The sequence below is a fragment of the Monodon monoceros genome, unplaced genomic scaffold (genome assembly GCF_005190385.1).
Source record: "Monodon monoceros isolate NGI ecotype Baffin Bay Population unplaced genomic scaffold, NGI_Narwhal_1 Super_Scaffold_12, whole genome shotgun sequence".
NCBI lineage: Eukaryota > Metazoa > Chordata > Mammalia > Artiodactyla > Monodontidae > Monodon > Monodon monoceros.
The window spans coordinates 110,373,907-110,399,669 of record NW_021703768.1 but is presented as its reverse complement, the minus strand read 5'-3'; the positions used below and the strand labels follow the sequence as shown (position 1 = coordinate 110,399,669).

Below are 25,763 nucleotides of genomic sequence, written 5' to 3'. Positions count from 1 at the left end.
TTTGGTGTGGTTGGTGGTGGTTCATTTAGCTTGCCCCACGATCTCTTCCATTCCACATTATTGTACAGTATCCGCTTTTCATTGCCCATCACGATTTGTTTTAAAAATGGAATGTTTTCATTACATTTGTGTAGAGAGTCGCATTAGGATATACTGTCAAGAAGTTGTGTTTTTTTTTTCCGCTTAACTTATGTGGAACCCAAACATCAAAGCGATTAACATAACCAAGCTGAGGCAAATGATTTTCAACGCTTGATTTGCATATTTTGAGTATGTCAGCTATCTCCTGCGTGGTATATAACGTTGATTGTTCTCAGTTACTGTCTCGATTTGATTGCTATCAACTTCAACTGGTTTACCAGACTGTGGAGCATCATCCAGTTAGAAATCTCCAGCACGACCCTTCACAAATCACTTTTGACACATTTGATCAGTCACAGCACCTTCTCCATACACTGCACAAATCTTTTTTTGCATTTCGGTTGCGTTTTTACCTTTCTTGAAATGATAAAGCATAATATGCCAAAAATGTTCCTTTTTTTCTTCCATCTTCAATATTAAAATGGGTACACAGAAATTCACCAGCTTTGATAAGTCTTTTTTTAAATACACGTTGATGTGACAGCTGTCACATACAATCTAACAAAATTGTTTCGAATGAAGTTAAAGACAACTAAGTGCTACTAGAGCCATCTTATGGATAAAAACCGAATGAACCTTTTGTTAAATTACGTTTTATATTTTTACTTTTTAAATTTTATTTTTTATACAGCAGTTTCTTATTAGTTATCTATTTTATACATATTAGTGTATATATGTTTATCCCAGTCTCCCAGTTCATCCCACTACCACCCACCCCCCGCTTGGTGTCCATACGTTTGTTCTCTACATCTGTGTCTCTGTTTCTGCTTTGCAAACCCGCCGAATGAACCTTTTGGCCAACCAAGTACTTTGAGACTATATAAAGGTCCTGTTTTTCATCATACTTTCTTCCACTAATGTTAGCATCCAACAGTAATTTGTGCATTTGCTCAATGGTGGCATTCTCTTCCCATTGTTCCTTCTAATGTTTAGTGTTTGGAGTGTCTGGAATTCTACTGTAAGGAAAAGCAATCTCTTCTCCCCCACCTGTTTATTTATTTGAGTATTTTTTATGTCAATATGGACTCATGGATAATTATTTTAGTCTGTGGGTTTATAATACAATAATATTATTTATTTTATTGTTCAGATTGTTCCAGCTTTGGCCATTAGGAGTTCCTTCAGGGTAGTTCATATATCCTGTCAACATGCTCCCATCAGTTTGTTTGTTTACTTGTTTTTTGAGCACTTCCTCACTTTCTGGCACCACAGATGCTTAGAGCTCATTTTTTTATTTTCCCTACCCTGGCCTTAAAATCATTTATTTCTCCCTGGCTCCTTTCATTGGAGAATGGTATTTAGAAACCAAGATTTAGGCATTAGGTGTGCTCATTGCTACCAGGGTGTCATTGTTTCTAGGCCTAAAGAACAAAATATGTTTAATGAATTTCTTCTCCCAAGACTCTGTGATTTCTTTCCATCTTTTATTTGTAGGTTCAAATATTATATTATGATTAGTGTATATTTTACTCCTCCCCCAGTTACTTTTATTTTCTTAGACATTTCATATATGGACAGTAGTAATTTTAAATAACTACCTTGAAGGTATTATAGCACTGATTTGCATTAATATTAGCTTAATCCCTTTTTTTGATTTTTTAAGTTAACATATTTGTGTACAAATAAGCCCTTCTTTTGAATTACTTCATGTGATATAGTCCTAAAAGTGGGATCATTGTGTTCGATGACAGTTTTATGGCCCTTAAAAAAATAAACAGGTTGAATGAATTTAAAATCTTAAACAGAAAACTAAGAAAATGCTCCCCAAAAGTGATCATATTTTTTAAAGACTGAAATAATAACTCTAACATGTAACATTTAGAACTGTACTTAAACTAATAATTTGAAATTTTAAACAGATCGGAATCTAACTTCTCTTTAGGAACTTTAAAAATAAAGCCTCTGTGTACATTGTATCTGTTTCTCAGGTTAGCATATCTGATATACTGTCTAGGAATATTAAAATAAGGTTTGTTTAGGGCACAAAAACTTAATGAAGAAAGTTTATATAGGCATTTCCTAAATAGCCAGTGACCTGGCACAGAATAAACATCATTGTATTAAATTTCTATTTAAGGGGAAGAAATATCAGGCTCTGATATCAGTGGGTCAGAGGAGGAGGATGATGAAGAGGGTGAGGTTGGAGAAGATGGAGAGAAAAGGAAAAAAAGAAGGGGTAAGTTCATTTTAGTGTTCTGGAAATTAAATGAGATTGCTGCCTAATGATGGTTTAACATTCCTAAGGCTGTCCAGTGCATGCCTTTTATTTTGCCATTTTTAATTGTGGAAGCAATTAGAACAGAGGAAGTATGCCATATACCTCGTTAACTTTGCATTACTTTTTCCTCCTATACTGATCTCCTATTTCTAGATGAATCAGCATATAATATGTTCTGGTTTTGTTTTTTTTACAATTTAGAATTATAAAAATCTGTGATAGTGGATATACCATTTTAAAATTTCACATGGGGTTTTAATTTAATGTGAGGACTTTTATTTATGTTAGGAATCTAAATTTTTAGGAAATTAGGATAATGTGGAATTTTTTTTCAAACATGATTACACTTTAATCATTGAATTTTTAATAAATTTGTAGAAGGACTGTATTTTTAATAGAATGTAAAATGTATTCTCTTTATAAAATGTACCCTCATTCTCACCTGTTACACTGGGCACTTGTTGCCAAGTATGAATTGAGACTGTGTTCATTGTGATAAAGATATAGATGACATGCAAAAGAGAGAGACATATTATAATGGCCTACATTTCAAATCCTTTAACCCTGAATATTTATTTCAGAACTCTCTTCCATTAATGTGGATCATTGTTTTCAAGCTGGTGCATATTTTGCTTGTCTTATTAAAATGTTCTTGCTGAAAATAAACCCATCGCTGTTTGATCAGGTGTCCCTAATTTAAAAGCCATAAAGAGTCCTTCAAAAGACAGGAAAAATATAATTTAGAGCAAGAGTTGGCAAGTAGTCTGCTGGCCAAATTCAGGTCACCACCTGTTTTTGTAAATAAAAGTTCATGAAACAGCCATGCTCATTTGTTTACATATGGTCTACAGCTGCCTTCACATGCGTCTGTCTGGCCTACAAAGCCTAAAGCACTTATCATCTGTCCCTTTACAGAAAATGTTTGCAGACCCCTGACTTAGAGAAGTGGTTTTGTGTTCACACCTATTTTTTCAGGGTAAAGTATTCAAAGCTAAAGCAGATGATAGATTTGTTAAAAATAAAGTTTTAAATAGAAAAAAATGCCACTGCTTAATACGTTAAAATATTTAATAGTAACATATCTTCCTTGCAAGCTTAGAAATTTTAAAAATTTCAGTAAGCCTTTCAAAGTTTTGCTGTGAAACCTTAAACATATATTATCACATCTGATAGTTTGATGTTTTGGAGGTGAAAGAGTGAAATTGAAGACAAACCAAACTGTCTGTATTAAAGGGTAATTTATCATTCCTGTAATTTTAATTGTTCGTGACTTTAAAATTTAAAACTCAGTTCCTTTAGCTTATCAACCTAAATGGTTTAAATAGACTTAAATGTCACCAAATGATTTGTTTATTTTTATTCTCTTCATTCCAACCCTCTGAATTACTATATTTTAAGTGAATAGTGGGGTTTGCCCACAGTGGATACTTAAAGGAATAGAGTTTCTAATTCCCCTGTATGGCTTTGTAATTAGAGAATACTGCATAGAGTAGTACCAAGACTGGTTTTAAGGGAAAGTAGGTTTTGGTTCTTTAATACAAAGCTTGATTGTCCTTTAAAATTCTTTCTTTGGAATTGAATTTTTCTCTGTGTATGTGTTCATTTTCTTGTTTCCTCTTTCTTTGGTTCCCTTTGGGCTCATTTCTTTGTCTTCCAGGCAGTAGCAGCAGCAGTAGTTCAGACTCCACATGTTCTGTCATAGAGAAACCTCTGGATAAGTTCTTGCCTAGTGAGTGGTAGCTCTTAAATTCTCTAACAGAGCTTTGGCTTTTCCATAACCCATGGGCTTCATTTGAGAAATGCTGCACCGCTCCCTGTCATTACTTAAAGAATACATGTTGGACTTCTCAGTAAAACAAAGCATGTGATGACTTTAGCTCCCCTCTTCATTGCTTCCAGTTAACCATAATTGTTAAAACATATGCTTACGCTTATGTTTGAGACAATGGAAGAGAGAGTCATGCTTTTGCAGTTGAGATAATGTAAAGAGAGCTAGTAAGCTGTATAAGAGAATAACTCTTGGTTCCTTTTTATGTTTCATGATACACCCTAGTCAGGTAAGGGACCTGTAATAACAAAATCCTGAATTTCTTAAGGTACACCTTATATTTGGAAGTACACCAGTGCCCTTTATAACATGTCTTATAGTTAAAAAGATTTTACTCCTTGGTGTCCTGTTCTTAGGGGTAGCTTAAGATTGAAAACTCCCTAATAAAGAAAAATGTAAAGTTTGAAGCAAGTAAAGATAAATTGAATGGTATTTTATTTCAAATGGCCATTTATCCTTATTTCTGAATTACCTGATTGACTTTAAGAAACTTTCTAAGGTATGATTAGAGAATTCAGATCCACACGAAATTGTTATGCAGGATCTATCTAGACTTATTTCAAACCTAAAGGCCTTTTCTTACACTGTAATTTAATAAATTAAGTTGAAAAGTATTATTAATTTTATTTATATTTTAGTTTTCAGAAGAAAAGAGAATTGATGCTTTCTTGTACTAGTTTGCAGCTTACTGCTTTTTAAAGCATTATCTGTATACCTACCTTTCCAAAACTAATAACAAAAACATTTGGTTATTGTTCTTATGCTTTTAGCTTGCTAGAGGAAGACTTCCAAGAATATTAGGAATTATTTTCTCTATTGCAATTCTTACATTTTACCAAGACAATTAATTTCATAGGCTAACCTATAAAATACATGAAATTGCTTTAGAAACCATGTAGAAGTCTCATTTTGTATTACAAACTGCAAAATATAGAAAATATCTGAGTGGGAGGCATTACAATTTAATTTTCTGTTTTAAAATTTTCCTTTAATCCTTAGAAAGTAGTTACATCAAAGTATATTATGAAATGAGTTGTACCTTGTTCAGTTCAAGCAGTTTTAGTTACTCTTTATATACCTGGCATATAACATTGAATTCTTTTGTTGCACTGTGGGTGTGTTGGTGAAGTGGAGAGATGGTTGTCCCAGCATGTGGTTGCTGTGCGTACCTTCCCTTTTAAAAATATGAATGGCCTTTTTTTTTTAAGGTGTTCTTTGTTTGAACTATCAGTTGATCATTTACTTCTATAGAATCATTATTATAATTACCCTTAACAGTCTACTAATAGGTTGAATGCAAGTTTGTTATTATACAGGTGTACTTCACTTTATGCAATAAATGTTTTTTTCTGAAAAAATTGCTTATAAATCAAGTTGGGAAATCAGTTGTATTGGGAGAACTTGCTGTCTTTAAAAATTCTTTATTAAATGCTTTTGTTTATCACATAATCACTACAGTTTAAACTCTAGTTGGTTGAAGTTTTTGTGTTGGATTTTCTTAAAGGGGGGCACACCTGTAATGTATCCTTCTATTAGAAGGTCATTGAATTGGGAAATTTCGAAAATGAACAATGTGACTTTTGCTACTTTTAACTTATTAATATTTAAAATTGGCTTAATTTTCTGTTTGCCCTTTTAGATTACTTCCCAGGTCTTAGCAGGTTCCCAATTCCATGTCCACCATTTGTTGCTGAACTGTTATGTTTGCAGGAGTTTGGGAGTCAGTGTGAGCTCTTAAGATTGATTTGAATTGTAATCTTACACTAAATCTTATTATCTTGCTTAAATTATTATCTCTGATTATGTTGAATATACTTTTCTTTTTGCATACAACTGCTCTATTTCAGTTTTTATAATGATTTATTCCTATACTTATACTATAAATAAATGCTGTTATACATTTTTCTTTGTTTTACAAAAGAAATAATGTTTTTTCTTTTTTTCCTCCTCATCTCTGTGCATATGCTTCCTGTCTACGGTTTGCTTACTACTTCTTATTGAAAGATCAAGCAGGTTGGTGTGATTGATTTGCACTCCATGTGGTACAATTATTTAAACTATAAAGAACTTTGTTGTTTAACCACATTACATTTTTTTTTATTTAATGATTTTTTTTACAAGGTAAGTATCTGTCTTTGTATTTTAAAATATCTTTCAACTTTAGCATTTTTAAAAAAAAAATTCCTTTTTTACTAAATTCTTTTTTTTTAATTTATTTCAGTTTTTATTGAGGAAGGTATTAGGAACATTTTTTTTTCAATTTTATTTTATTTATTTTTTTTATACAGCAGGTTCTTTTTTTTTATAATTTTTTTTTAATTTTTTAATTTTTTTAAACATCTTTATTGGGGTATAATTGCTTTACAATGGTGTGTTAGTTTCTGCTTTATAACAAAGTGAATCAGTTATACATATACATATGTTCCCATATGTCTTCCCTCTTGCGTCTCCCTCCCTCCCACTCTCCCTATCCCACCCCTCCAGGCTGTCACAAAGCACCGAGCTAATATCCCTGTGCCTTGCGGCTGCTTCCCCCTAGCTATCTACCTTACTACGTTTGTTAGTGTGTATATGTCCATGACTCTCTCTCTCGCCCTGTCAAAGCTCACCCTTCCCCCTCCCCATATCCTCAAGTCCGTTCTCCAGTAGGTCTGCGTCTTTATTCCTGTCTTACCCCTAGGTTCTTCATGACATTTTTTTTCCCTTAAATTCCATATATATGTGTTAGCATACGGTATTTGTCTTTTTCTTTCTGACTTACTTCACTCATACAGCAGGTTCTTATTAGTTATCCATTTTATACATATTAGTGTATACATGTCAATCCCAATCTCCCAATTCAGCCCATCCTCCACCCCCACCCCCCCACCCCCCGCCACTTTCCCCGCTTGGTGTCCATATGTTTGTTCTCTACATCTGTGTCTCAATTTCTGCCCTGCAAACCAGTTCATCTATACCATTTTTCTAGGTTCCACATATATGCGTTAATATACAATATTTGTTTTTCTCTTTATGACTTACTTCACTCTGTATGACAGTCTCTAGATTCATCCACATCTCAACAAATGACCCAATTTCGTTCCTTTTTATGGCTGAGTAATATTCCATTGTATATATGTACCACAACTTCTTTATCCATTCTTCAGTCAGTGGGCATTTAGGTTGCTTCCATGACCTGGCTATTGTAAACAGTGCTGCAGTGAACATTGGGGTGCACGTGTCTTTTTGAATTATGGTTTTCTCAGGGTATATGCCCAGTAATGGGATTGCTGCGTCATATGGTAATTCTATTTTTAGTTTTTTAATGAACCTCCATATTGTTCTCCATAGTGGCTGTATCAATTTACATTCCCACCAACAGTGCAAGAGGGCTCCCTTTCCTCCACACCCTCTCCAGCATTTGTTGTTTGTAGATTTTCTGATGATGCCCATTCTAACTGGTGTGAGGTGATACTTCATTGTAGCTTTAACTTGCATTTTGCTAATAATTAGTGATGTTGAGCAGCTTTTCATGTGCTTCTTGGCCATCTGTATGTCTTCTTTGGAGAAATGTCTATTTAGGTCTTCTGCCCATTTTTGGATTGGGTTGTTTGTTTTTTTAATATTGAACTGCATGAGCTGTTTATATATTTTGGAGATTAATCCTTTGTCCGTTGATTCATTTGCAAATATTTTCTCCCATTCTGAGGGTTGTCTTTTAGTCTTGTTTGTAGTTTCCTTTGCTGTGCAAAAGCTTTTAAGTTTCATTAGGTCCCATTTATTTTTGTTTTTATTTCCATTACTCTAGGAGGTGGATCAAAAAAGATATTGCTGTGATTTATGTCAAAGAGTGTTCTGCCTATGTTTTCCTCTAAGAGTTTTATAGTGTCTCGTCTTACATTTCGGTTTCTAATCCATTCTGGGTTTATTTTTATGTATGGTGTTAGGGAGTGTTCTAATTTCATTCTTTTACATGTAGCTGTCCAGTTTTCCCAGCACCACTTATTTGAAGAGACTGTCTTTTTTCCATTGTATATCCTTACCTGCTTTGTCATAGATTAGTTGACCATAGGTGTGTGGGTTTATCTCTGGGCTTTCTATCCTGTTCCATTGATCTGTGTCTCTGTTTTTCTGCCAGTACCATATTGTCTTGATTACTGTAGCTTTGTAGTATAGTATGAAGTCAGGGAGTATGAGTCCTGCAGATTCGTTTTTTTCCCTCAAGACTGCTTTGGCTGTTCGGGGTCTTTTGTGTCTCCATACAAATTTTAAGATGTTTTGTTCTAGTTCAGTAAAAAATGCCATTGGTAATTTGATAGGGATTGCATTGAATCTGTAGATTGCTTTGGGTAGTCTAATCATTTTCACAATATTGATTCTTCCAATCCAAGAACATGGTATATTCCTGCATCTGTTTATGTCATCTTTGATTTCTTACATCAGTGTTTAAAGTTTTCTGAGTACAAGTCTTTTGCCTCCTTAGGCAGGTTTATTCCTAGGTATTTTATTCTTTTTGTTGCAGTGGTAAATGGGAGTGTTTCCTTAATTTCTCTTTCAGATTTTTCATCATTAGTGTATAGGAATGCAAGAGATTTCTGTGCATTAATTTTGTATCCTGCAACTTTACCAAATTCATTGATTAGCTCTAGTAGTTTTCTGGTGGCATCTTTAGGATTCTCCATGTATAGTACCATATCATCTGCAAACAGTGACAGTTTTACTTCTTCTTTTCCAATTTGTATTCCTTTTATTTCTTTTTCTTCTCTGATTGCCGTGACTAGGACTTCCAAAACTATGTTGAATAATAGTGGTGAGAGTGGACATCCTTGTCTTGTTCCTGATGTTAGAGGAAAAGCTTTCAGGTTTTCACCATTGAGAATGATATTTGCTGTGGGTTTGTCGTATATGGCCTTTATTATGTTGAGGTAGGTTCCCTCTATGCCCACTTTCTGAAGAGTTTTTATCATAAATGGGTGTTGAATTTTCTTTTTCTGCATCTATTGAGATGGTCATATGGTTTTTATTCTTCAGTTTGTTAATATGTTGTATCACATTGATTGATTTGCGTATATTGAAGAATCCTTGCATCCCTGGTATAAATCCCACTTGACCATGGTATATGATCCTTTTAATGTGCTGTTGGATTCTGTTTGCTAGTATTTTGTTGAGGATTTTTGCATCTATACTCAAGAGTGATATTGGTCTGTAACTTTCTTTTTTTGTAGTATCTTTGGTTTTGGTATCAGGGTGACGGTGGCCTCATAGAATGCATTTGGGAGTGTTCCTTCCTCTGCAATTGTTTGGAAGAGTTTGAGAAGGATGGGTGTTAGCTGTTCTCTAAATGTTTGATATAATTCACCTGTGAAGCCATCTGATCCTGGACTTTTGTTTGTTGGAAGATTTTTAATCACAGTTTCAATTTCATTACTTGTGATTGGTCTGTTCATATTTTCTACTTATTCCTGGTTCAGCCTTGGAAGGTTATACCTTTCTAAGAATTTGTCCGTTTCTTCCAGGTTGTCCATTTTATTGGCATAGAGTTGCTTGTAGTAGTCTCTTAGGATGCTTTGTAATTCTACGGTGTCCGTTGTAACTTCTCCTTTTTCATTTCTAATTTTATTGATTTGAATCCTCTCCCTCTTTTTCTTGATGAGTCTGGCTAATGGTTTATCAATTTTGTTTATCTTCTCAAAGAACTGGCTTTTAGTTTTATTGATCTTTATGATTTGTTTCCTTCTACTAACTTTGGGTTTTGTTTGTTCTTCTTTCTCTAGTTCCTTTAGGTGTAAGGTTAGATTGTTTGAGTTTTTTCTTGTCTCTTGAGGTAGGCTTGTGTTGCTATAAACTTCCCTCTTAGAACTGCTTTTGCTACATCCCATAGGTTTTGGATCGCTGTGTTTTCGTTGTCATTTGTCTCGGTATTTTTTGATTTCCTCTTTGATTTCTTCAGTGATCTCTTGGTTATATAGTAGCGTATTGTTTTAGCCTCTATGTGTTTGTGCTTTTTACGGTTTTTTCCCTGTAATTGATTTCTAATGTCATAGCGTTGTGGTCTGAAAAGATGCTTGATATGATTTCAATTTTCTTAAATTTACAGAGGCTTGATTTGTGACCCAAGATGTGATCTGTCCTGGAGAATGTTCCATGCGCACTTGAGAAGAAAGTGTAATCTTCTGTTTTTGGATGGAAAGTCCTATAAATATCAATTAAATCTATCTGGTCTGTTGTGTCATTTAAACCTTGTGTTTCCTTAGTAATTTTCTGTTTGGCTGATCTGTCCCTTGGTGTAAGTGAGGTGCTAAAGTACCCCACTATTATTGTGTTACTGTCGATTTCCTCTTTTATAGCTGTTAGCTCTTGCCTTATGTATTGAGGTGCTCCTATGTTGGGAGCATATATGTTTATAATTGTTATATCTTCTTCTTGGATTGATCCCTTGATCACTGTGTAGTGTTCTTCCTTGTCTCTTGTAACATTCTTTATTTTAAAGTCTATTTTATCTGATATGAGTATTGCTACTCCAGCTTTCTTTTGATTTCCATTTGCATGGAATATCTTTTTCCATCCCCTCACTTTCGGTCTGTATGTGTCCCTAGGTCTGAAGTGGGTCTCTTGTAGACAGCATATATATGGGTCTTGTTTTTGTATCCATTCAGCGAGCCTGTGTCTTTTGGTTGGAGCATTTAATCCATTCACGTTTAAGGTAATTATCGATATGTATGTTCCTATGACCATTTTCTTAATTGTTTTGGGTTTGTTTTTGTAGGTCTTTTTGTTCTGTTGTGTTTCCCACTTAGAGAAGTTCCTTTAGCATTTGTTGTAGAGCTGGTTTGGTGGTGCTGAATTCTCTTAGCTTTTGCTTGTCTGTAAAGCTTTTGATTTCTCTGTTGAATCTGAATGAGATTCTTGCTGGGTAGAGTAATCTTGGTTGTAGGTTCTTCCCTTTCATCACTTTAAGTATATCATGCCACTCCCTTCTGGCTTGTAGAGTTTCTGCTGAGAAATCGGCTGTTAATCTTATGGGAGTTCCCTTGTTTGTTATTCGTCGTTTTTCCCTTGCTTTCAATAATTTTTCTTTGTCTTTAATTTTTGTCAATTTGATTACTATGTGTCTCGGCGTGTTTCTCCTGTATGGGACTCTCTGTGCTTCCGGGACTTGGGTGGCTATTTCCTTTCCCATGTTAGGGAAGTTTTTGACTATAATCTCCTCAAATATTTTCTCTAGTCCTTTCTTTCTCTCTTGTCCTTCTAGGACCCCTATAATGCGAATGTTGCTGTGTTTAATGTAGTCCCAGAGGTCTCTTAGGCTGTCTTCATTTCTTTTCATTCTTTTTTCTTTATTCTGTTCTGCAGCAGTGAATTCCACCATTCTGTCTTCCAGGTCACTTATCCATTCTTCTGCCTCAGTTATTCTGCTATTTATTCCTTCTAGTGTATTTTTCATTTCAATCATTGTATTGTTCATCTCTGTTTGTTTGTTCTTTAATTCTTCTATGTCTTTGTTAAACATTCTTGCATCTTCTTGATCTTTGCCTCCATTCTTTTTCCAAAGTCCTGGATCATCTTCACTATCATTATTTTGAGTTCTTTTTCTGGAAGGTTGCCTATCTCCACTTCATTTAGTTGTTTTTCTGGGGCTTTATCTCGTTCCTTCATCTGGTACATAGCCTTCTGCTTTTTCATCTTGTCTATCTTTCTGTGAATGTGGGTTTTTTTCCACAGGCTGCAGGATTGTAGTTCTTCTTGCTTCTGCTGTCTGCCTTCTAGGAACATTTTTGTTTCCAAATAATCTTCTTAAGGGAACAGTTCAGAAATAATTAGATTGATAGTGACAAACACATTGGATATTCTAGAACTAATTAACAATATAGACAAAAAAACCGCATGGTGTAATCATTTTTCTAAATTCTTAAAGACCCATTAAGCCAAATTTTAGAAATAAAAATATAAGTGATTTCATATTCAAGATTTTTCTCCTTTTTTAAAAAAAAATTTTTTTTCTTAAAAAAGAGTGTTCTGAGTGGGAATGAGTATCCCTTCATTCATACATAGAAAGTAAAATCTGTATGAATATAGAGGTGAGTGACATGACACACCTGACATCACTGTGTCAGAGCAGTCCCTCCTGCCCTAACTCAGAGCAGCTCCCTTTCCAACTCTCCAATCAGCATTCATGGCATCACTGCCCTTTCCTTCACCAGAGCTCACAACATTTGCTCTGAATCTTCCCTTTTCTTGCCAGTCTCTTCCCATTTACTATCAATTTTTCATACAAGGTGCCTCCCAGGAATGTTGCTTCTTCTTCATAAGCCCAGCCAGTTCTCAAGGATGATACCTCAACCCCTGTACAAGTGTCCATTCTGGTCTTCCTGCTTCCACTCAAATCTCCTGGGCTCAGAAGTGCTGGCGTACTCTTCATCTTTAATTTTTATCACACAGTTCTACTGCTTGAGAAATAGCACTCCAAGGCCCTTATTATCTGACTTACCCTCTGCAAACTCATAGCTCATTACTTTAAAAAAGATATTCTGTTACAGGTCCCTTTAAGGCTGTATTGTCTACCATACCTAATGCTAAGTTTTGATGGAAATCCATCAACATGGTATCATACTCATCCCTGCCTTCTTACCAGAAAATAATGACCATAATTTCACCATTAACCTTTCACTTAACCTTTTACTTTTTTTTAAAGTGAGGAATCAAACGTCTGGTTATGTATGCTCATGGGCGCTTGTATAATGAAAATGAAATTAATTCAGTTAACACCTCCTGAAATTCTTCTCTTTAACTTTACCTTGCCAAAGTTCACCTTCACAGTTTTGGTTAGAGCACATGGTAGAGGAGAAGTTAAAATATTACCACTCTGGTTTGGCTCAATTAAATACTCTATGACATTAAAATTCTTTTTAGATTTTTTTACCTGAAATTTTGTGCTGAAAATTTACACTTTTAGAAAAAGAAAGGTTTTTTTTTGGTTGGTTGGTTGGTTTGGTTCATTAATATTTTTGAAAAATCTTAAAAAAAACCAGTGTAAAAGTAACTTTTCATGATACCATGTTTTTAAGTGCCTGGTTAGGAGAGTTGGTACCTATTCACATTTAGCTTAAAATATTATTTGGGGAGAAATATGATTTATCGGACTGATTTTGGCTAAAATAATATGTTACTTGAATATCAGAGTTTTGAAACTGAACCTAGCTATATATATGCATGGTCATCTTTATGAAAATGGTATGAGAGCACAATAAGATTTTTGCTGCTAAAACATCAGTTTGAAAATATTACCTGAATGGTTTTGAATAACTAATGCAATTCAGGCATAGTAGTAATTCATCAATATGCATGTGCTTTTGTATTTCTACCTATAAATTTTTTTTTATTTTACTGCTTCTTAATGGGTCTGGAAACTGTATGTTTTTATTTTGTTGTTGTTGTTTACATCTTTATTGGAGTATAATTGCTTTACAATGGTGTGTTAGTTTCTGCTTTATAACAAGGTGAATCAGTTATACATATACATATGTTCCCATATCTCCTCCCTCTTGCGTCTCCCTCCCTCCCACCCTCCCTGTCCCACCCATCCAAGTCATCGCAAAGCATCGAGCTAATCTCCCTGTGCTATGCGGCTGCTTCCCACTAGCTATCTATTTTACATTTGGTAGTGTATATATGTCCATGCCACTCTCTCACTTTGTCACAGCTTACCCTTCCCCCTCCCCATATCCTCAAGTCCATTCTCTAGAAGGTCTGTGTCTTTATTCCTGTCTTACCCCTAGGTTCTTCATGACATTTTTTTTCTTATATTCCACACATATGTGTTAGCATACGGTATTTGTCTTTCTCTTTCTGAATTCACTCTGTATGACAGACTCTAGGTCCATCCACCTCACTACAAATAACTCAAGTTCACTTCTTTTTATGGCTGAGTAATATTCCATTGTATATATGTGCCACATCTTCTTTATCCATTCATCCAATGATGGACACTTAGGTTGTTTCCATCTCCTGGCTATTGTAAGTAGAGCTGCAATGAACATTTTAGTACATGACTCTTTTTGAATTATGGTTTTCTCAGGGTATATGCCCAGTAGTGGGATTGCTGGGTCATATGGTAATTCTATTTTTAGTTTTTTAAGGAACCTCCATACTGTTCTCCATAGTGGCTGTACCAATTCACATTCCCACCAGCAGTGCAGGAGTGTTCCCTTTTCTCCACGCCCTCTCCAGCATTTATTGTTTCTAGATTTTTTGATGATGGGCATTCTGACCTGTGTGAGATGATATTTCATTGTAGTTTTGATTTGCATTTCTCTAATGATGTTGAGCATTCTTTCATGTGTTTGTTGGCAATAGGAAACTGTATGTTTTGAACTAACAAAACAGTTGCAACCCTAGGAACCTAAAAAATTAATGTACATGTGTCAATCAGACCATTTACTCTATACTCCTATGGTTTTCACACATACATTTTTTAATCTTAACATATTTGCCATTTTTTCTTTAAATATTTACAATTTTGGAGTGGAAAGGAAGTTATAATTTTTTAGTGCATACACTTACTTTATACCTGAACATACTTTCCCCCCTCAAATTTCTAAGAAATAGTATTACTGATGGGAAATCCTTTCTAGGAATTCATTGGGAATAGGAGTTAGATTACTTTTTAAAATTATTTCTTAACAGTGTAATTCAGAATGTTCAGTATAGGTGATTGTGCCAAAGAATCCAACAGAGTCAGGTCTATGGCCTGACTTTGGGATTGCAGTGAATCACACCACACCGAAGCGTGAATTTGGATCAGTGCTTTTGTTTACTCTTCTATTTAACTTATTTGTTTTGTGGCTTTAGTTTGCTTTGGACTTTCTTGTATTTCTATAGAAGTGAAGGGTAACGTATTTTAAACCTTTGGGGGTTTTATATGATTTTAACCCAAAGAATTAAAGCCTGTAAATGATTCATCATCTCATGGTTCCTGAGTTTATTCAGATATATATCTCCATCATCTTTATTTTTCAGTTCTCTTTCCTTGTTAGCATGAGGGGTTAGCTTTTGGTGGAGACATTAACAGTTTATAAAAAACTCTTCTTCTTTACACTCTTCTGTGGTCCTCTGGGAAGGAAGTTAAGAATGACAGAAAGCTTTCAGGAGAGCCTCAGACCAATTCTACGAAATATTTGATTGTTTTTCTGAAGGAAAGTATGTTTCAAAGAAATTGTATTACCAGAAATGAATTCTCTTTGATTCAGTTTCATAACCAGTTTAATAAGATAGTTTTTCTTTTCTCTTTCTTGGTTTTTCATTTTAATTTCATGATTTTGAAATTCAATAAAATTTATTGAACGTCTGTTATATGTACATAAAACACTCTACTAGACATTATAATCAAAATAATCATTTTGAAGCTGTATTTCTTAGCTGCATTATTTTGTAGTATTTCTACTTATATTTGACATTAGGAATGTTTAATCTGACTTAGGGAGATTTAGGATCCTTAGTTTGACATCATAACAAGCTATTTTAGTTCATTTAAGGTATGATGATATATTGTGACAGCAACTGTAAAATGCCTGGTTAATTCATATGTAACTGTTACATAATTAGTATAGAGTTACTTCCTTTAAAAGTATACTATGAAGTAAAATACTTTCAAGTAATTTTATCAAACACAATTTTAGAAAACCTCTGAAAATATATGTTAAAAACTACTTATAAATTCTGCCTGATATTTTTATCTGTACATTTTATACCTATATGGGGCTTTTTTAAAAAAAATTATTTATTTATTTATTTATTTATTTTTGGCTGCATTGTGTCTTCGTTGCTGTGCGCGGGCTTTCTCTAGTTGTGGCGAGCGGGGGCTATTCTTTGTGGTGTGCGGGCTTTTTTTTTTTTTAAGAATCAATTCTGTCTATTTATTTTTGGTTGTGTTGGGTCTTCGTTGCTGCACGTGGACTTTCTCTAGTTGCAGTGAGCGGGGGCTACTCTTTGTTGCAGTGTGTGGGCTTCTCATCGAGGTGGCTTCTCTTGTTGCAGAGCACGGGCTCTAGTCACGCGGGCTTCAGTAGTTATGGCACGTGGGCTTAGTAGTTTTGGCTCACGGACCCTAGAGCACAGGCTCAGGAGTTGTGGCACATGGGCTTAGTTGCTCTGCAGCATGTGGGATCTTCCCAGAGCAGGGCTCAATCCCATGTCCCCTTCCTTGGAAGGCAGATTCTTAACCACTGTGCCACCAGGGAAATCCCTTTTTTTTTTTTTTAATATATTTATTTGTTTATGTATTTTTGGCTGTGTTGGGTCCTTGTTGCTGCACGTGGGCTTTCTCTAGTTGCGGAGAGCAGGGGCTACTCTTCATTGCGGTGCGAGGGCTTCTCACTGTGGTGGCTTCTCTTGTTGCAGAGCACCGGCTCTAGATGCGCGGGCTTCAGTAGTCGTGGCATGCGGACTCAGTAGTTGTGGCTCGTGGGTTCTAGAGCGCAGGCTCAGTAGTTGTGGCGCACAGGCTTAGTTGCTCCATGGCATGTGGGATCTTCCCAGACCAGAGCTTGAATGCGTGTCCCCTGCATTGGCAGGTGGATTCTTAACCACTGTGCCACCAGGGAAGCCCCTTTGTGGCTTTTATTTATTCATTTATTTTAATAAATTTTGTGGGGAGGTGTTTTGAGAAGCCACTTGATTTTGTACCTGGTTATCAGAAAAAAGTAACTAAATAATCATATTGCTTTTTTGACGATATGTGTTATTTGGGGACATACAAATATCTTTGCTTTTTTAATTTATTTAGTTTTCCTGTTTATCTTTCTCTTTTTTTTCCCTGCTAATCTCTTATGCTTCTTTTTCACTTACTTCTGTTCTTAGTTATCACTGCACAGTTGGACAACAGTTTGATTTTAGCAGTTAGTTAAAAAGATCTTCTAGGGACATAATAAATAGAAATAAAATATATTATTCAGTTGATTTCCTTAAAATGTTGACATTTGATTTTCTTTTCATGAGGAATGTATCTTTTATATTGAAGATAATTTATGTGTCTGAAGCATTGACTCTGAAGTGACTGTTGGAATTAAATGACTCAAATAGGTAAAAAGAAAGTTTCCCCAGATAAAATGGTTGAAATGCAAGCAAAAATTGATGAGGAGAGAAAAGCACTTGAAACAAAGCTTGACATGGAAGAAGAAGAAAGAAACAAGGCTAGAGCTGAGTTAGAGAAACGGGAAAAAGATCTTCTTAAGGCCCAGTGAGTATTACTGAATTGAGATGGATTTGTGATTTAAATTTCCTGGTTTTTCTCATAGGATGTATAAGCAAGAAAATTGAATAGTAATTAAAAGCAATACTACACAGGTGTGTGTTTGATAGAGATGTTATATAATTATATTCCTATTTTGAAATTTTACATCCAAATCCTTGTTAAATTTGGGGAAATTTAGTAGAATAGTAGATAATTGATGGATACAGAGTGTTCCCATTTTAATTAACAGACAAGAGCATCAGTCTTTGCTAGAGAAATTATCTGCACTGGAGAAGAAGGTAATTGTTGGTGGTGTTGATTTGTTGGCAAAAGCTGAGGAACAAGAGAAACTTCTTGAAGAATCCAACATGGAACTGGAAGAAAGGAGGAAAAGAGCAGAGCAACTTCGCAGAGAACTTGAGGAAAAGGAGGTAATGTAAATTTTTGTTTCTGGTTGATGCTTCACCTAAGGTATTTAACTTTTCTAGTGAAAAGCTGAATATCTATAATCTTAATAGAATTAAAAAAAAATTTATTTATTTTTAGCTGTGTTGGGTCTTTGTTGCTGCGGGTGGGCTTTCTCTAGTTGCGGAGAGCAGGGGATACTCTTTGTTGCAGTGCACAGGCTTCTCATTGCAGTGGCTTCTCTTGTTGCGGAGCACGGGCTCTAGGCACACAGGCTCAGTAGTTGTGGCATGCGGGCTTAGTTGCTCTGTGGCAGGTGGGATCTTCCCAGATCAGGGCTCAAACCCATGTCCCCTGCATTTGCAGGTGGATTCTTAACCACTGCGCCACCAGGGAAGTCCCAGGTGCACAGGCTTCACATTGCGATGGCTTCTCTTGTTGTGGAGCATGGGTTCTAGGCATGTGGGCTTCAGTAGTTGTGGCACGTGGACTCAGTAGTTGTGGCTTGTGGGCTCTAGAACGCAGGCTCAGTAGTTGTGGCGCATGGGCTTAGTTTCTCCGCAGCATGTGGGATCTTCCCGGACCAGGGATCGAACCCATGTCCCTTGCATTGGCAGGTGGATTCTTAACCACTGTGCCACCAGGGAAATCCCTTAATAAAATTTTAAAGCATATCTGTGGATTGCTTTGAAAGAAATAGTTGCTAAACATTTATGTCATTTGTTAAATAATTAAACTTGTGATTTAATGAATAAAATTATTCTGAAGTTTATCACTTTATGTCATAGCAAGAACGCTTGGATATTGAAGAAAAGTATACCAGTTTGCAAGAAGAAGCTCAAGGAAAGACCAAGAAATTAAAGAAAGTTTGGACTATGCTGATGGCTGCGAAGTCAGAGGTTGGTCTTTTAGAAGTTACCTGTTGTAGTTTGAATTTTTTAGAAAAGAATTTCTTTGATTAAGTATGATTAAGAATCCTAAAGGAATCATAATATGTGCTTACAGTTTTAAAGAAATAAAATTTTTGCCTTTATTTGCAATTTTTAATTTCAGCTGTTAAGCTAAATTGTTTATTTCCAATCTTAACTAATAACATGGAATAGACAATGATAGATAGTGTTATTCTGTCCATTGTTTTTGTGAAAGAACTGGGTAAGCTCTTACAAGGTCTCCTAGACCACTGCCCTATGTCAGATGGAATTGTTTTGTATTTAAAATCTTGTTTGTCCTTAGTATTTTCATTGATTCTCCGTTAGATGGCCGATCTCCAACAGGAACATCAGAGGGAAATTGAAGGCCTTTTGGAGAACATTCGACAACTTAGCCGGGAGCTTCGACTTCAGATGCTTATTATTGATAATTTTATACCTCAGGATTATCAGGTAAGTGGGAATTTCTCTGTCTTAGGTATTAGGTATTAGGTCACTTGGCTGGGGTTAAGGACTAAAGAAATATAATTTCTAATTTAATTAATGGTAAATATTTACATTTCAGTTGCTGATGATAAAATTTTCTTGAACTAATGGCCATCACATTTCACTTCAGCTGTTAACTGTTCTTAATACATAATTCTCTGTTTGAGTAACTAAGTATCTGAATAAGAATTTCTTAGTCCTGGGAGGAAGGCCAAATTCACGTAACTCATGTAAAGGTATAGGTCCTGTTTATTCTTTCAACATTCTTTATCCTATAATTAGAATAAACAAAACTCCTGTGCGAACCTTTTCTCCTTGTTTATGGATGCTAATTCTGTGTGTGTGTGTGGGCAGGGGAATGGTAAAACATACATAAAATTTACCATTTTAACTATTTTTTTTTTTTTACATCTTTACTGGAGTATAATTGCTTTACAATGGTGTGTTAGTTTCTGCTGTACAACAAAGTGAATCAGCTATAAGTACACGTATATCCCCGTATCACCCTCTTGCATCTCCCTCCCACCCTCCCTATCCCATCCCTCTAGGTGGTCACAAAGTATTGAGCTGATCTCCCTGTGCTATGCAGCAGCTTCCCACTAGCTACCTATTTTACATTTGGTAGTGTATACATGTCCATGCCACTCTCTTACTTCTTCCCAGCTTCCCCTTCCCCCACTGTGTCCTCAAGTCCGTTCTTTACGTCTGCATCTTTATTCCTGCCCTGCCACTAGGTTCATCAGTACCGTGTTTTTAGATTCCATGTATGTGTGTTAGCATATGGTATTTGTTTTTCTCTTTCTGACTTACTTCACTCTGTATGACAGAGTCTAGGTCCATCGACCTCACTACAAATAACTCAATTTCGTTCCTTTTTATGGCTGAGTAATATTCCACTGTATATATGTGCCACATCTTCTTTAACCATTCATCTCTTGATGGACATTTAGGTTGCTTCCATGTCCTGGCTATTGTAAATAGTGCTGCAGTGAACTATTTTTAAGAGTACAGTTCATTGACATTAAGTACATTCACAGTGTTGTGCAGTGATCACTACCACCCATCTCTAGATGTATGCTGACTCTAAATGCTAGTATAATTTAAAAATCTTAGCCTCTATTATTCTTTTCCCCACATTTCTGTCTTTCCAGTATATTTTAGTGAACTTTAACATTGATTTTTTTTAACATCTTTATTAGAGTATAATTGCTTTACAATGGTGTGTTAGTTTCTGCTTTATAACAAAGTGAATCAGTTATATATATACATATGTTCCCATATCTCTTCCCTCTTGCATCTACCTCCCTCCCACCCTCCCTATCCCACCCCTCTAGGTGGTCACAAAGCACCAAGCTGATCTTCCACTGCTACGTGGCTGCTTCCCACTAGCTATCTATTTTACGTTTGGTAGTGTATATATGTCCATGGCACTCTCTCACTTTGTCCCAGCTTACCCTTCCCCCTTCCCATATCCTCAAGTCTATTCTGTAGTAGGTCTGCATCTGTATTCCCATCTTGCCCCTAGGTTTTTCTGACCTTTTTTTTTTTTTTAAGATTCCATATATATGTGTTAGCATATGGTGTTTGTTTTTCTCTTTCTGACTTACTTCACTCTGTATGACAGTCTCTAGGTCTATCCACCTCACTACACATAACTCAATTTTGTTCCTTTTTATGGCTGAGTAATATTCCATTGTATATATGTGCCACATCTTCTTTATTCATCTGTTGATGGACACTTAGGTTGCTTCCATGTCCTGGCTATTGTAAATAGAGCTGCAGTGAACATTTTGGTACATGACTCTTTTTGAATTATGGTTTTCTCAGGGTATATGCCCTGTAGTGGGATTGCTGGGTCGTATGATAGTTCCATTTTTAGTTTTTTAAGGAACCTCCATACTGTTCTCCATAGTGGCTGTATCAATTTACATTCCCACCAACAGTGCAAGAGGTTTCCCTTTTCTCCACACCCTCTCCAGCATCTATTGTTTGTAGATTTTTTGATGATGGCCATTCTGACCAGTGTGAGATGATATTTCATTGTAGTTTTGATTTGCATTTCTCTAATGATTAATGATGTTGAGCATCCTTTCATGTGTTTGTTGGCAATCTGTATATCTTCCTTGGAGAAATGTCTGTTTAGGTCTTCTGCCCATTTTTGGATTGGGTTGTTTGTTTTTTTGATATTGAGCTGCTTGTAAATTTTGGAGATTAATCCTTTGTCAGTTGCTTCATTTACAAATATTTTCCCCCATTCTGAGGGTTGTCTTGTCGTCTTGTTTATGGTTTCCTTTGCTGTGCAAAAGCTTCTAAGTTTCATTAGGTCCCATTTGTTTATTTCTGTTTTTATTTCCATTTCTCTAGGAGGTGGGTCACAAAAAGGATCTTGCTGTGATTTATGTCATAGAGTGTTCTGCCTATGTTTTCCTCTAAAAGTTTGATGGTGTCTGGCCTTACATTTAGATCTTTAATCCATTTTGAGTTTTTTTTGTGTGTACAGTGTTAGGGAGTGTTCTGATTTCATTCTTTTACATGTAGCTGTCCAGTTTTCCCATCACCACTTATTGAAGAGGTTGTCTTTTTTCCACTGTTTATTCTTGCCTCCTTTATCAAAGATAAGGTGACCATATGTGTGTGGGTTTCTCTCTGGGCTTTCTATCCTGTTCCATTGATCTATATTTCTGTTTTTGTGCCAGTACCATACTGTCTTGATTACTGTAGCTTTGTAGTATAGTCTGAAGTCAGGGAGCCTGATTCCTCCAGCTCCATTTTTCTTTCTCAAGATTGCTTTGGCTATTCGGGGTCTTTTGTGTTTCCACACAAATTGTGAAATTTTTTGTTCTAGTTCTGTGAAAAATGCCAGTGGTAGTTTGATAGGGATTGCATTGAATCTGTAGATTGCTTTGGGTAGTAGAGCCATTTTCCCAATGTTGATTCTTCCAATGCAAGAACATGGTATATCTCTCCATCTATTTGTATCATCTTTAATTTCTAACATTGATTTTTAAAAATTTATTTTGAATCTATATACAGCTTTAAGAAATTTGTCTGAATATAAGCCTTAGTATTTTTTTTCCTTTTGGCCTCAGCTGCACAGAATTACTATTTGGCTCACAATATACTGTCCTTGATGGTCCTTGGATGGCCTACTTTTGTTTAGTTAGTTATTTTGTAGTGAACTTGTCACCCAAAACAAAAGCTAGGCCCATGGTAGTGACCTGTTTCTAACCAAGTGGTTTCCCACTTGCCTTTTCTATCCCTTTACCTCTTCAAGCTCAAGGTAACCACCATCCTGAATGCCATGTTCTTTATTTCCTTGCTTTTTATTTTTATACAGTTTAATTGAATCTACATATATTCCTTGAAAGTATATATTTTAAAATATATAAAAGGGGCATCATGCAGTATATAATGTTTTGAGACTTAACTTTTTTCACTTACTATATTAAGATTTTAGTTCCATGAATATTTTGCAGTATTTTAAATGTTATTAAATATTAAAAGTAGATCATCTCTGACTCTTTTAAAAGGAAATGATTGAAAACTATGTCCATTGGAATGAAGACATAGGGGAATGGCAACTAGTGAGTATTAACCTTCATCCTTTCATGAAATACTATGGAATACTTCCTGTAGACTGGAATTGTACTGGCTACAATGTGGAGAAAGGTAGTCCAGAGGATGAATCAAGTGAGAAGCCACTGAGGTGGATAAGATGTTTTAATAATTATGTTATAACACACAGAATATTCTGTGTGTTATACATAGTAGAGATGGTGTAGGTTGGTGTATAGGACTGAATGACCTCTGGGGTCCCTTTCTATTCCAGCATTCAAATCGTGTTTTATGAGTGTACCATCAGTATATCTCATAGTAATTTGCCTCATTCATAGTATTAATCGCTAATTAAGATAATTCTCCTCCCCTTCTTTTTTCCTTTTTTGAGAAATGTGTTGCCTACACAGGAAATAACATGAGAAAGCAGACTCCAGTTCCTGATAAAAAGGAGAAAGACGTAAGAGTGCTTTTTTAAAAAAACAAAACAAAAAAAACTACAGTTGGTTCTTTATAGGAATGTGGGTCACTAAATTGTGTTATCATCATGATATCTGTTAATCAGCTCAGCTGAAAAATAGGCTACTATTTTGAGAATAGAGGCTCTAGGATGGGGTGATTATTAGGACAGTTCTGTTCACCTTCAGTCGTGATGGCAGGCATTTCTGTGACAAGAGTGGCATGTAGTTCTCTTTGGAGACTCTTTTCACCATCTCTCTGGGCCTTGGGGATTTGGTTAGAGACTAGAATAAGTCTGTCCTTTTCAAAGCTGGTCCTAGTCTTAGGTCAACAAGAGGAAGTAGCAGCTTTAGGGAAAACAGCAACAGTTTTTCTTTACTGCTAAGGAATTTATAGTGTGTCAGGGCTTCTTCACCAACACTTAGTGAATACATTTGAGATAAATGGCATTAGAAAAACATATGTTTAGATATTTATTTGGTTTTGTCTTTGGCTTTTTTTCCTAAGAGTTTATTTAGTATTTTAAATCTTCCCCCAAATCTGGTTTAAATTCTTCTGTAAGAATGTCTTGTGTTTATTTCCTTTACATATAGCCCTTTGAGGTGGACCTTTCCCATGTGTATCTTGCCTATACTGAGGAGAGCCTACGGCAGTCCTTGATGAAATTAGAGAGGCCACGGACTTCAAAGGGGAAAGCAAGGCCAAAAACAGGGAGAAGGTAAGAACTGTCTTTGAGTCCCATGAGCCAAAGGCAGTGAGATTTTTCAAATTAAGTACATTTAAAGGAAATTTAGTTAACATGATAAGTATTTTGTCTGATATATTTAACTAAATATTGAAGTCCTATGTAGTTACAATTTGAGTAAATAAAATCTGGCTAAAGAATTAAGGTCTTCCAACTTCTTTAGCCCTCCTGAGTAGTAGAATTTATTGTTAATTTACTTTGTTCTTTCCAAATGTATAATAAGTCATTACTATTTTAATTCCTTAATCCTTACACTAATTATTCTAGTGAGATGCTAATTAATTTGCCTCGTTAGACTCCCAAGGTATTGTATTCAGCTGATTCATTTTTCTGTCATGAGTACTTCCCCAAGAACCTTGATTTCCTCAGTCACCAGTTAAATAAAACTTCTCTGTCTTTCCCTGTCCTTTGACTCTTGAGTAGTCTATATGTATTGTAACATAGCCCAGAGAAATGAGGATGTGAATGCCCTGGGCTGGAGCTTATTTCTTCTCTCCCTTCCCTACATTAAGTACTGTTCAGCTTATTGAAACTGACTAACAGACTTCGGGGCTCCTGAAATGACAAGAAATAATAAGCATATTTTTCCCTACTTTGAGTACCTAGACTTTTGAGTTACGTGTAGGGTGAAGTCTAAGTTTTAATATTTTTGTGTAACGTAATCTCATAGACATAACCTAAGTTTTATAAATTTGGGGAGGAGGAATCAGTAGCATATTAAAAGTGTACAAATTTTTACATTCTTCAACATTTAGATGTCAGACATTAAAAGCATTTCATATGCCAACAGAAGCCATGCATGTAATATTAATGAATGAAGCAAATCAATTCAAAGAAACACCAATTCCTCTATGTCTTTGACTTTTCCACTTTTAATGGAGGTATTTTCCTCTTAACTCTGCAGTTAGTAAGAAAAGTGACAGTTCAAGTATGATGATAAGTGGTAAGACAGTTGCCCTCAGTGTGGGAGAAAAATAGGCAATGGTGTGGGCTGGGGCAAAACGGAGCATGTTCTGTCTGGAGTGAGTGGCCTGTTACCCTGCTTCTAGTTAGTTTGGGGAAAGAGGGCCCATGGTTTCTGGATCTTCTTGTTTCAAAGGAGAAGCCAGAAATCAGGATTATTTACATGAGATCTCCGTCTTTAGTCACTTTTTAAAAGCTATGTGGACCTAAAACAAGCAAATAATTTCATAAGGTATTTGGATACAGTTTTCAGAATGCTTATTTTAAAATGTATACTTTTTCAGTTTAATCTAAAAAAAAAAAAACAAATGTGAGCTAACATTCGACGAGCCAAATCCAGCATCTCTGTGTACCAGAATTAGCCTGCTGTATTATGAAAACAGTAAATGGCCATAATTATAGACAAATATACATGATAAGTGGTTTATTGATACTACATTACATTGCTTGACAATGTTCAATGTGATATTCCTCATTAGAAGCACATATTTCAGTGTGCTAATAAGCAAAACTGCAATAAACATGATAGATTAATGGAACATTTCCATCATTTCCTACACAGTCATTTGTGAGTTTTTGCTTCAGATGATTTGTGACTCTGATTTTCACTGAATAAGCTGGCATCTTTAGCATACCCCAGAAGAGATAATAAGGGGGTTCAAATCTGGCAAGCATGCAGACCGCTTGGCCTGTCCACATTGTCTAGTCCAGTTTATTGTTCACTCACTCCTTCATCACTGTGGGTGGTGGAGTGGAGGGCCTTGCTATTGTGCTCACTCTAGGCGACCTTTCCCTAGCCTGAAAAGGCAGACATTAATTGATCTCAT

At 35.6% G+C, this 25,763-nt stretch overlaps 1 protein-coding gene across 4 annotated transcripts in view; it reads left to right on the top strand.

Annotated features, from left to right (window-relative positions):
• Positions 1–25,763, top strand: part of KIF3A (kinesin family member 3A) — a 106,611-nt gene that overhangs the window by 52,469 nt on the left and 28,379 nt on the right. For 3 of the 4 annotated variants that reach the window (XR_003792756.1, XM_029217721.1, XM_029217719.1), the window contains exons 9-17: positions 2,219–2,317; positions 6,192–6,200; positions 17,244–17,400; positions 17,645–17,825; positions 18,588–18,698; positions 19,056–19,181; positions 22,745–22,798; positions 23,161–23,229; positions 23,822–23,946. Coding sequence is in view for 3 of the 4 variants with exons in the window: in XM_029217721.1 (XP_029073554.1) it covers positions 2,219–2,317; positions 6,192–6,200; positions 17,244–17,400; positions 17,645–17,825; positions 18,588–18,698; positions 19,056–19,181; positions 22,745–22,798; positions 23,161–23,229; positions 23,822–23,946 (931 nt within the window). In the remaining variant the exon portion in view is untranslated. The remainder of the gene's footprint in view (positions 1–2,218; positions 2,318–6,191; positions 6,201–17,243; positions 17,401–17,644; positions 17,826–18,587; positions 18,699–19,055; positions 19,182–22,744; positions 22,799–23,160; positions 23,230–23,821; positions 23,947–25,763) is intronic. The other variant, XM_029217720.1, reaches the window with a different exon arrangement.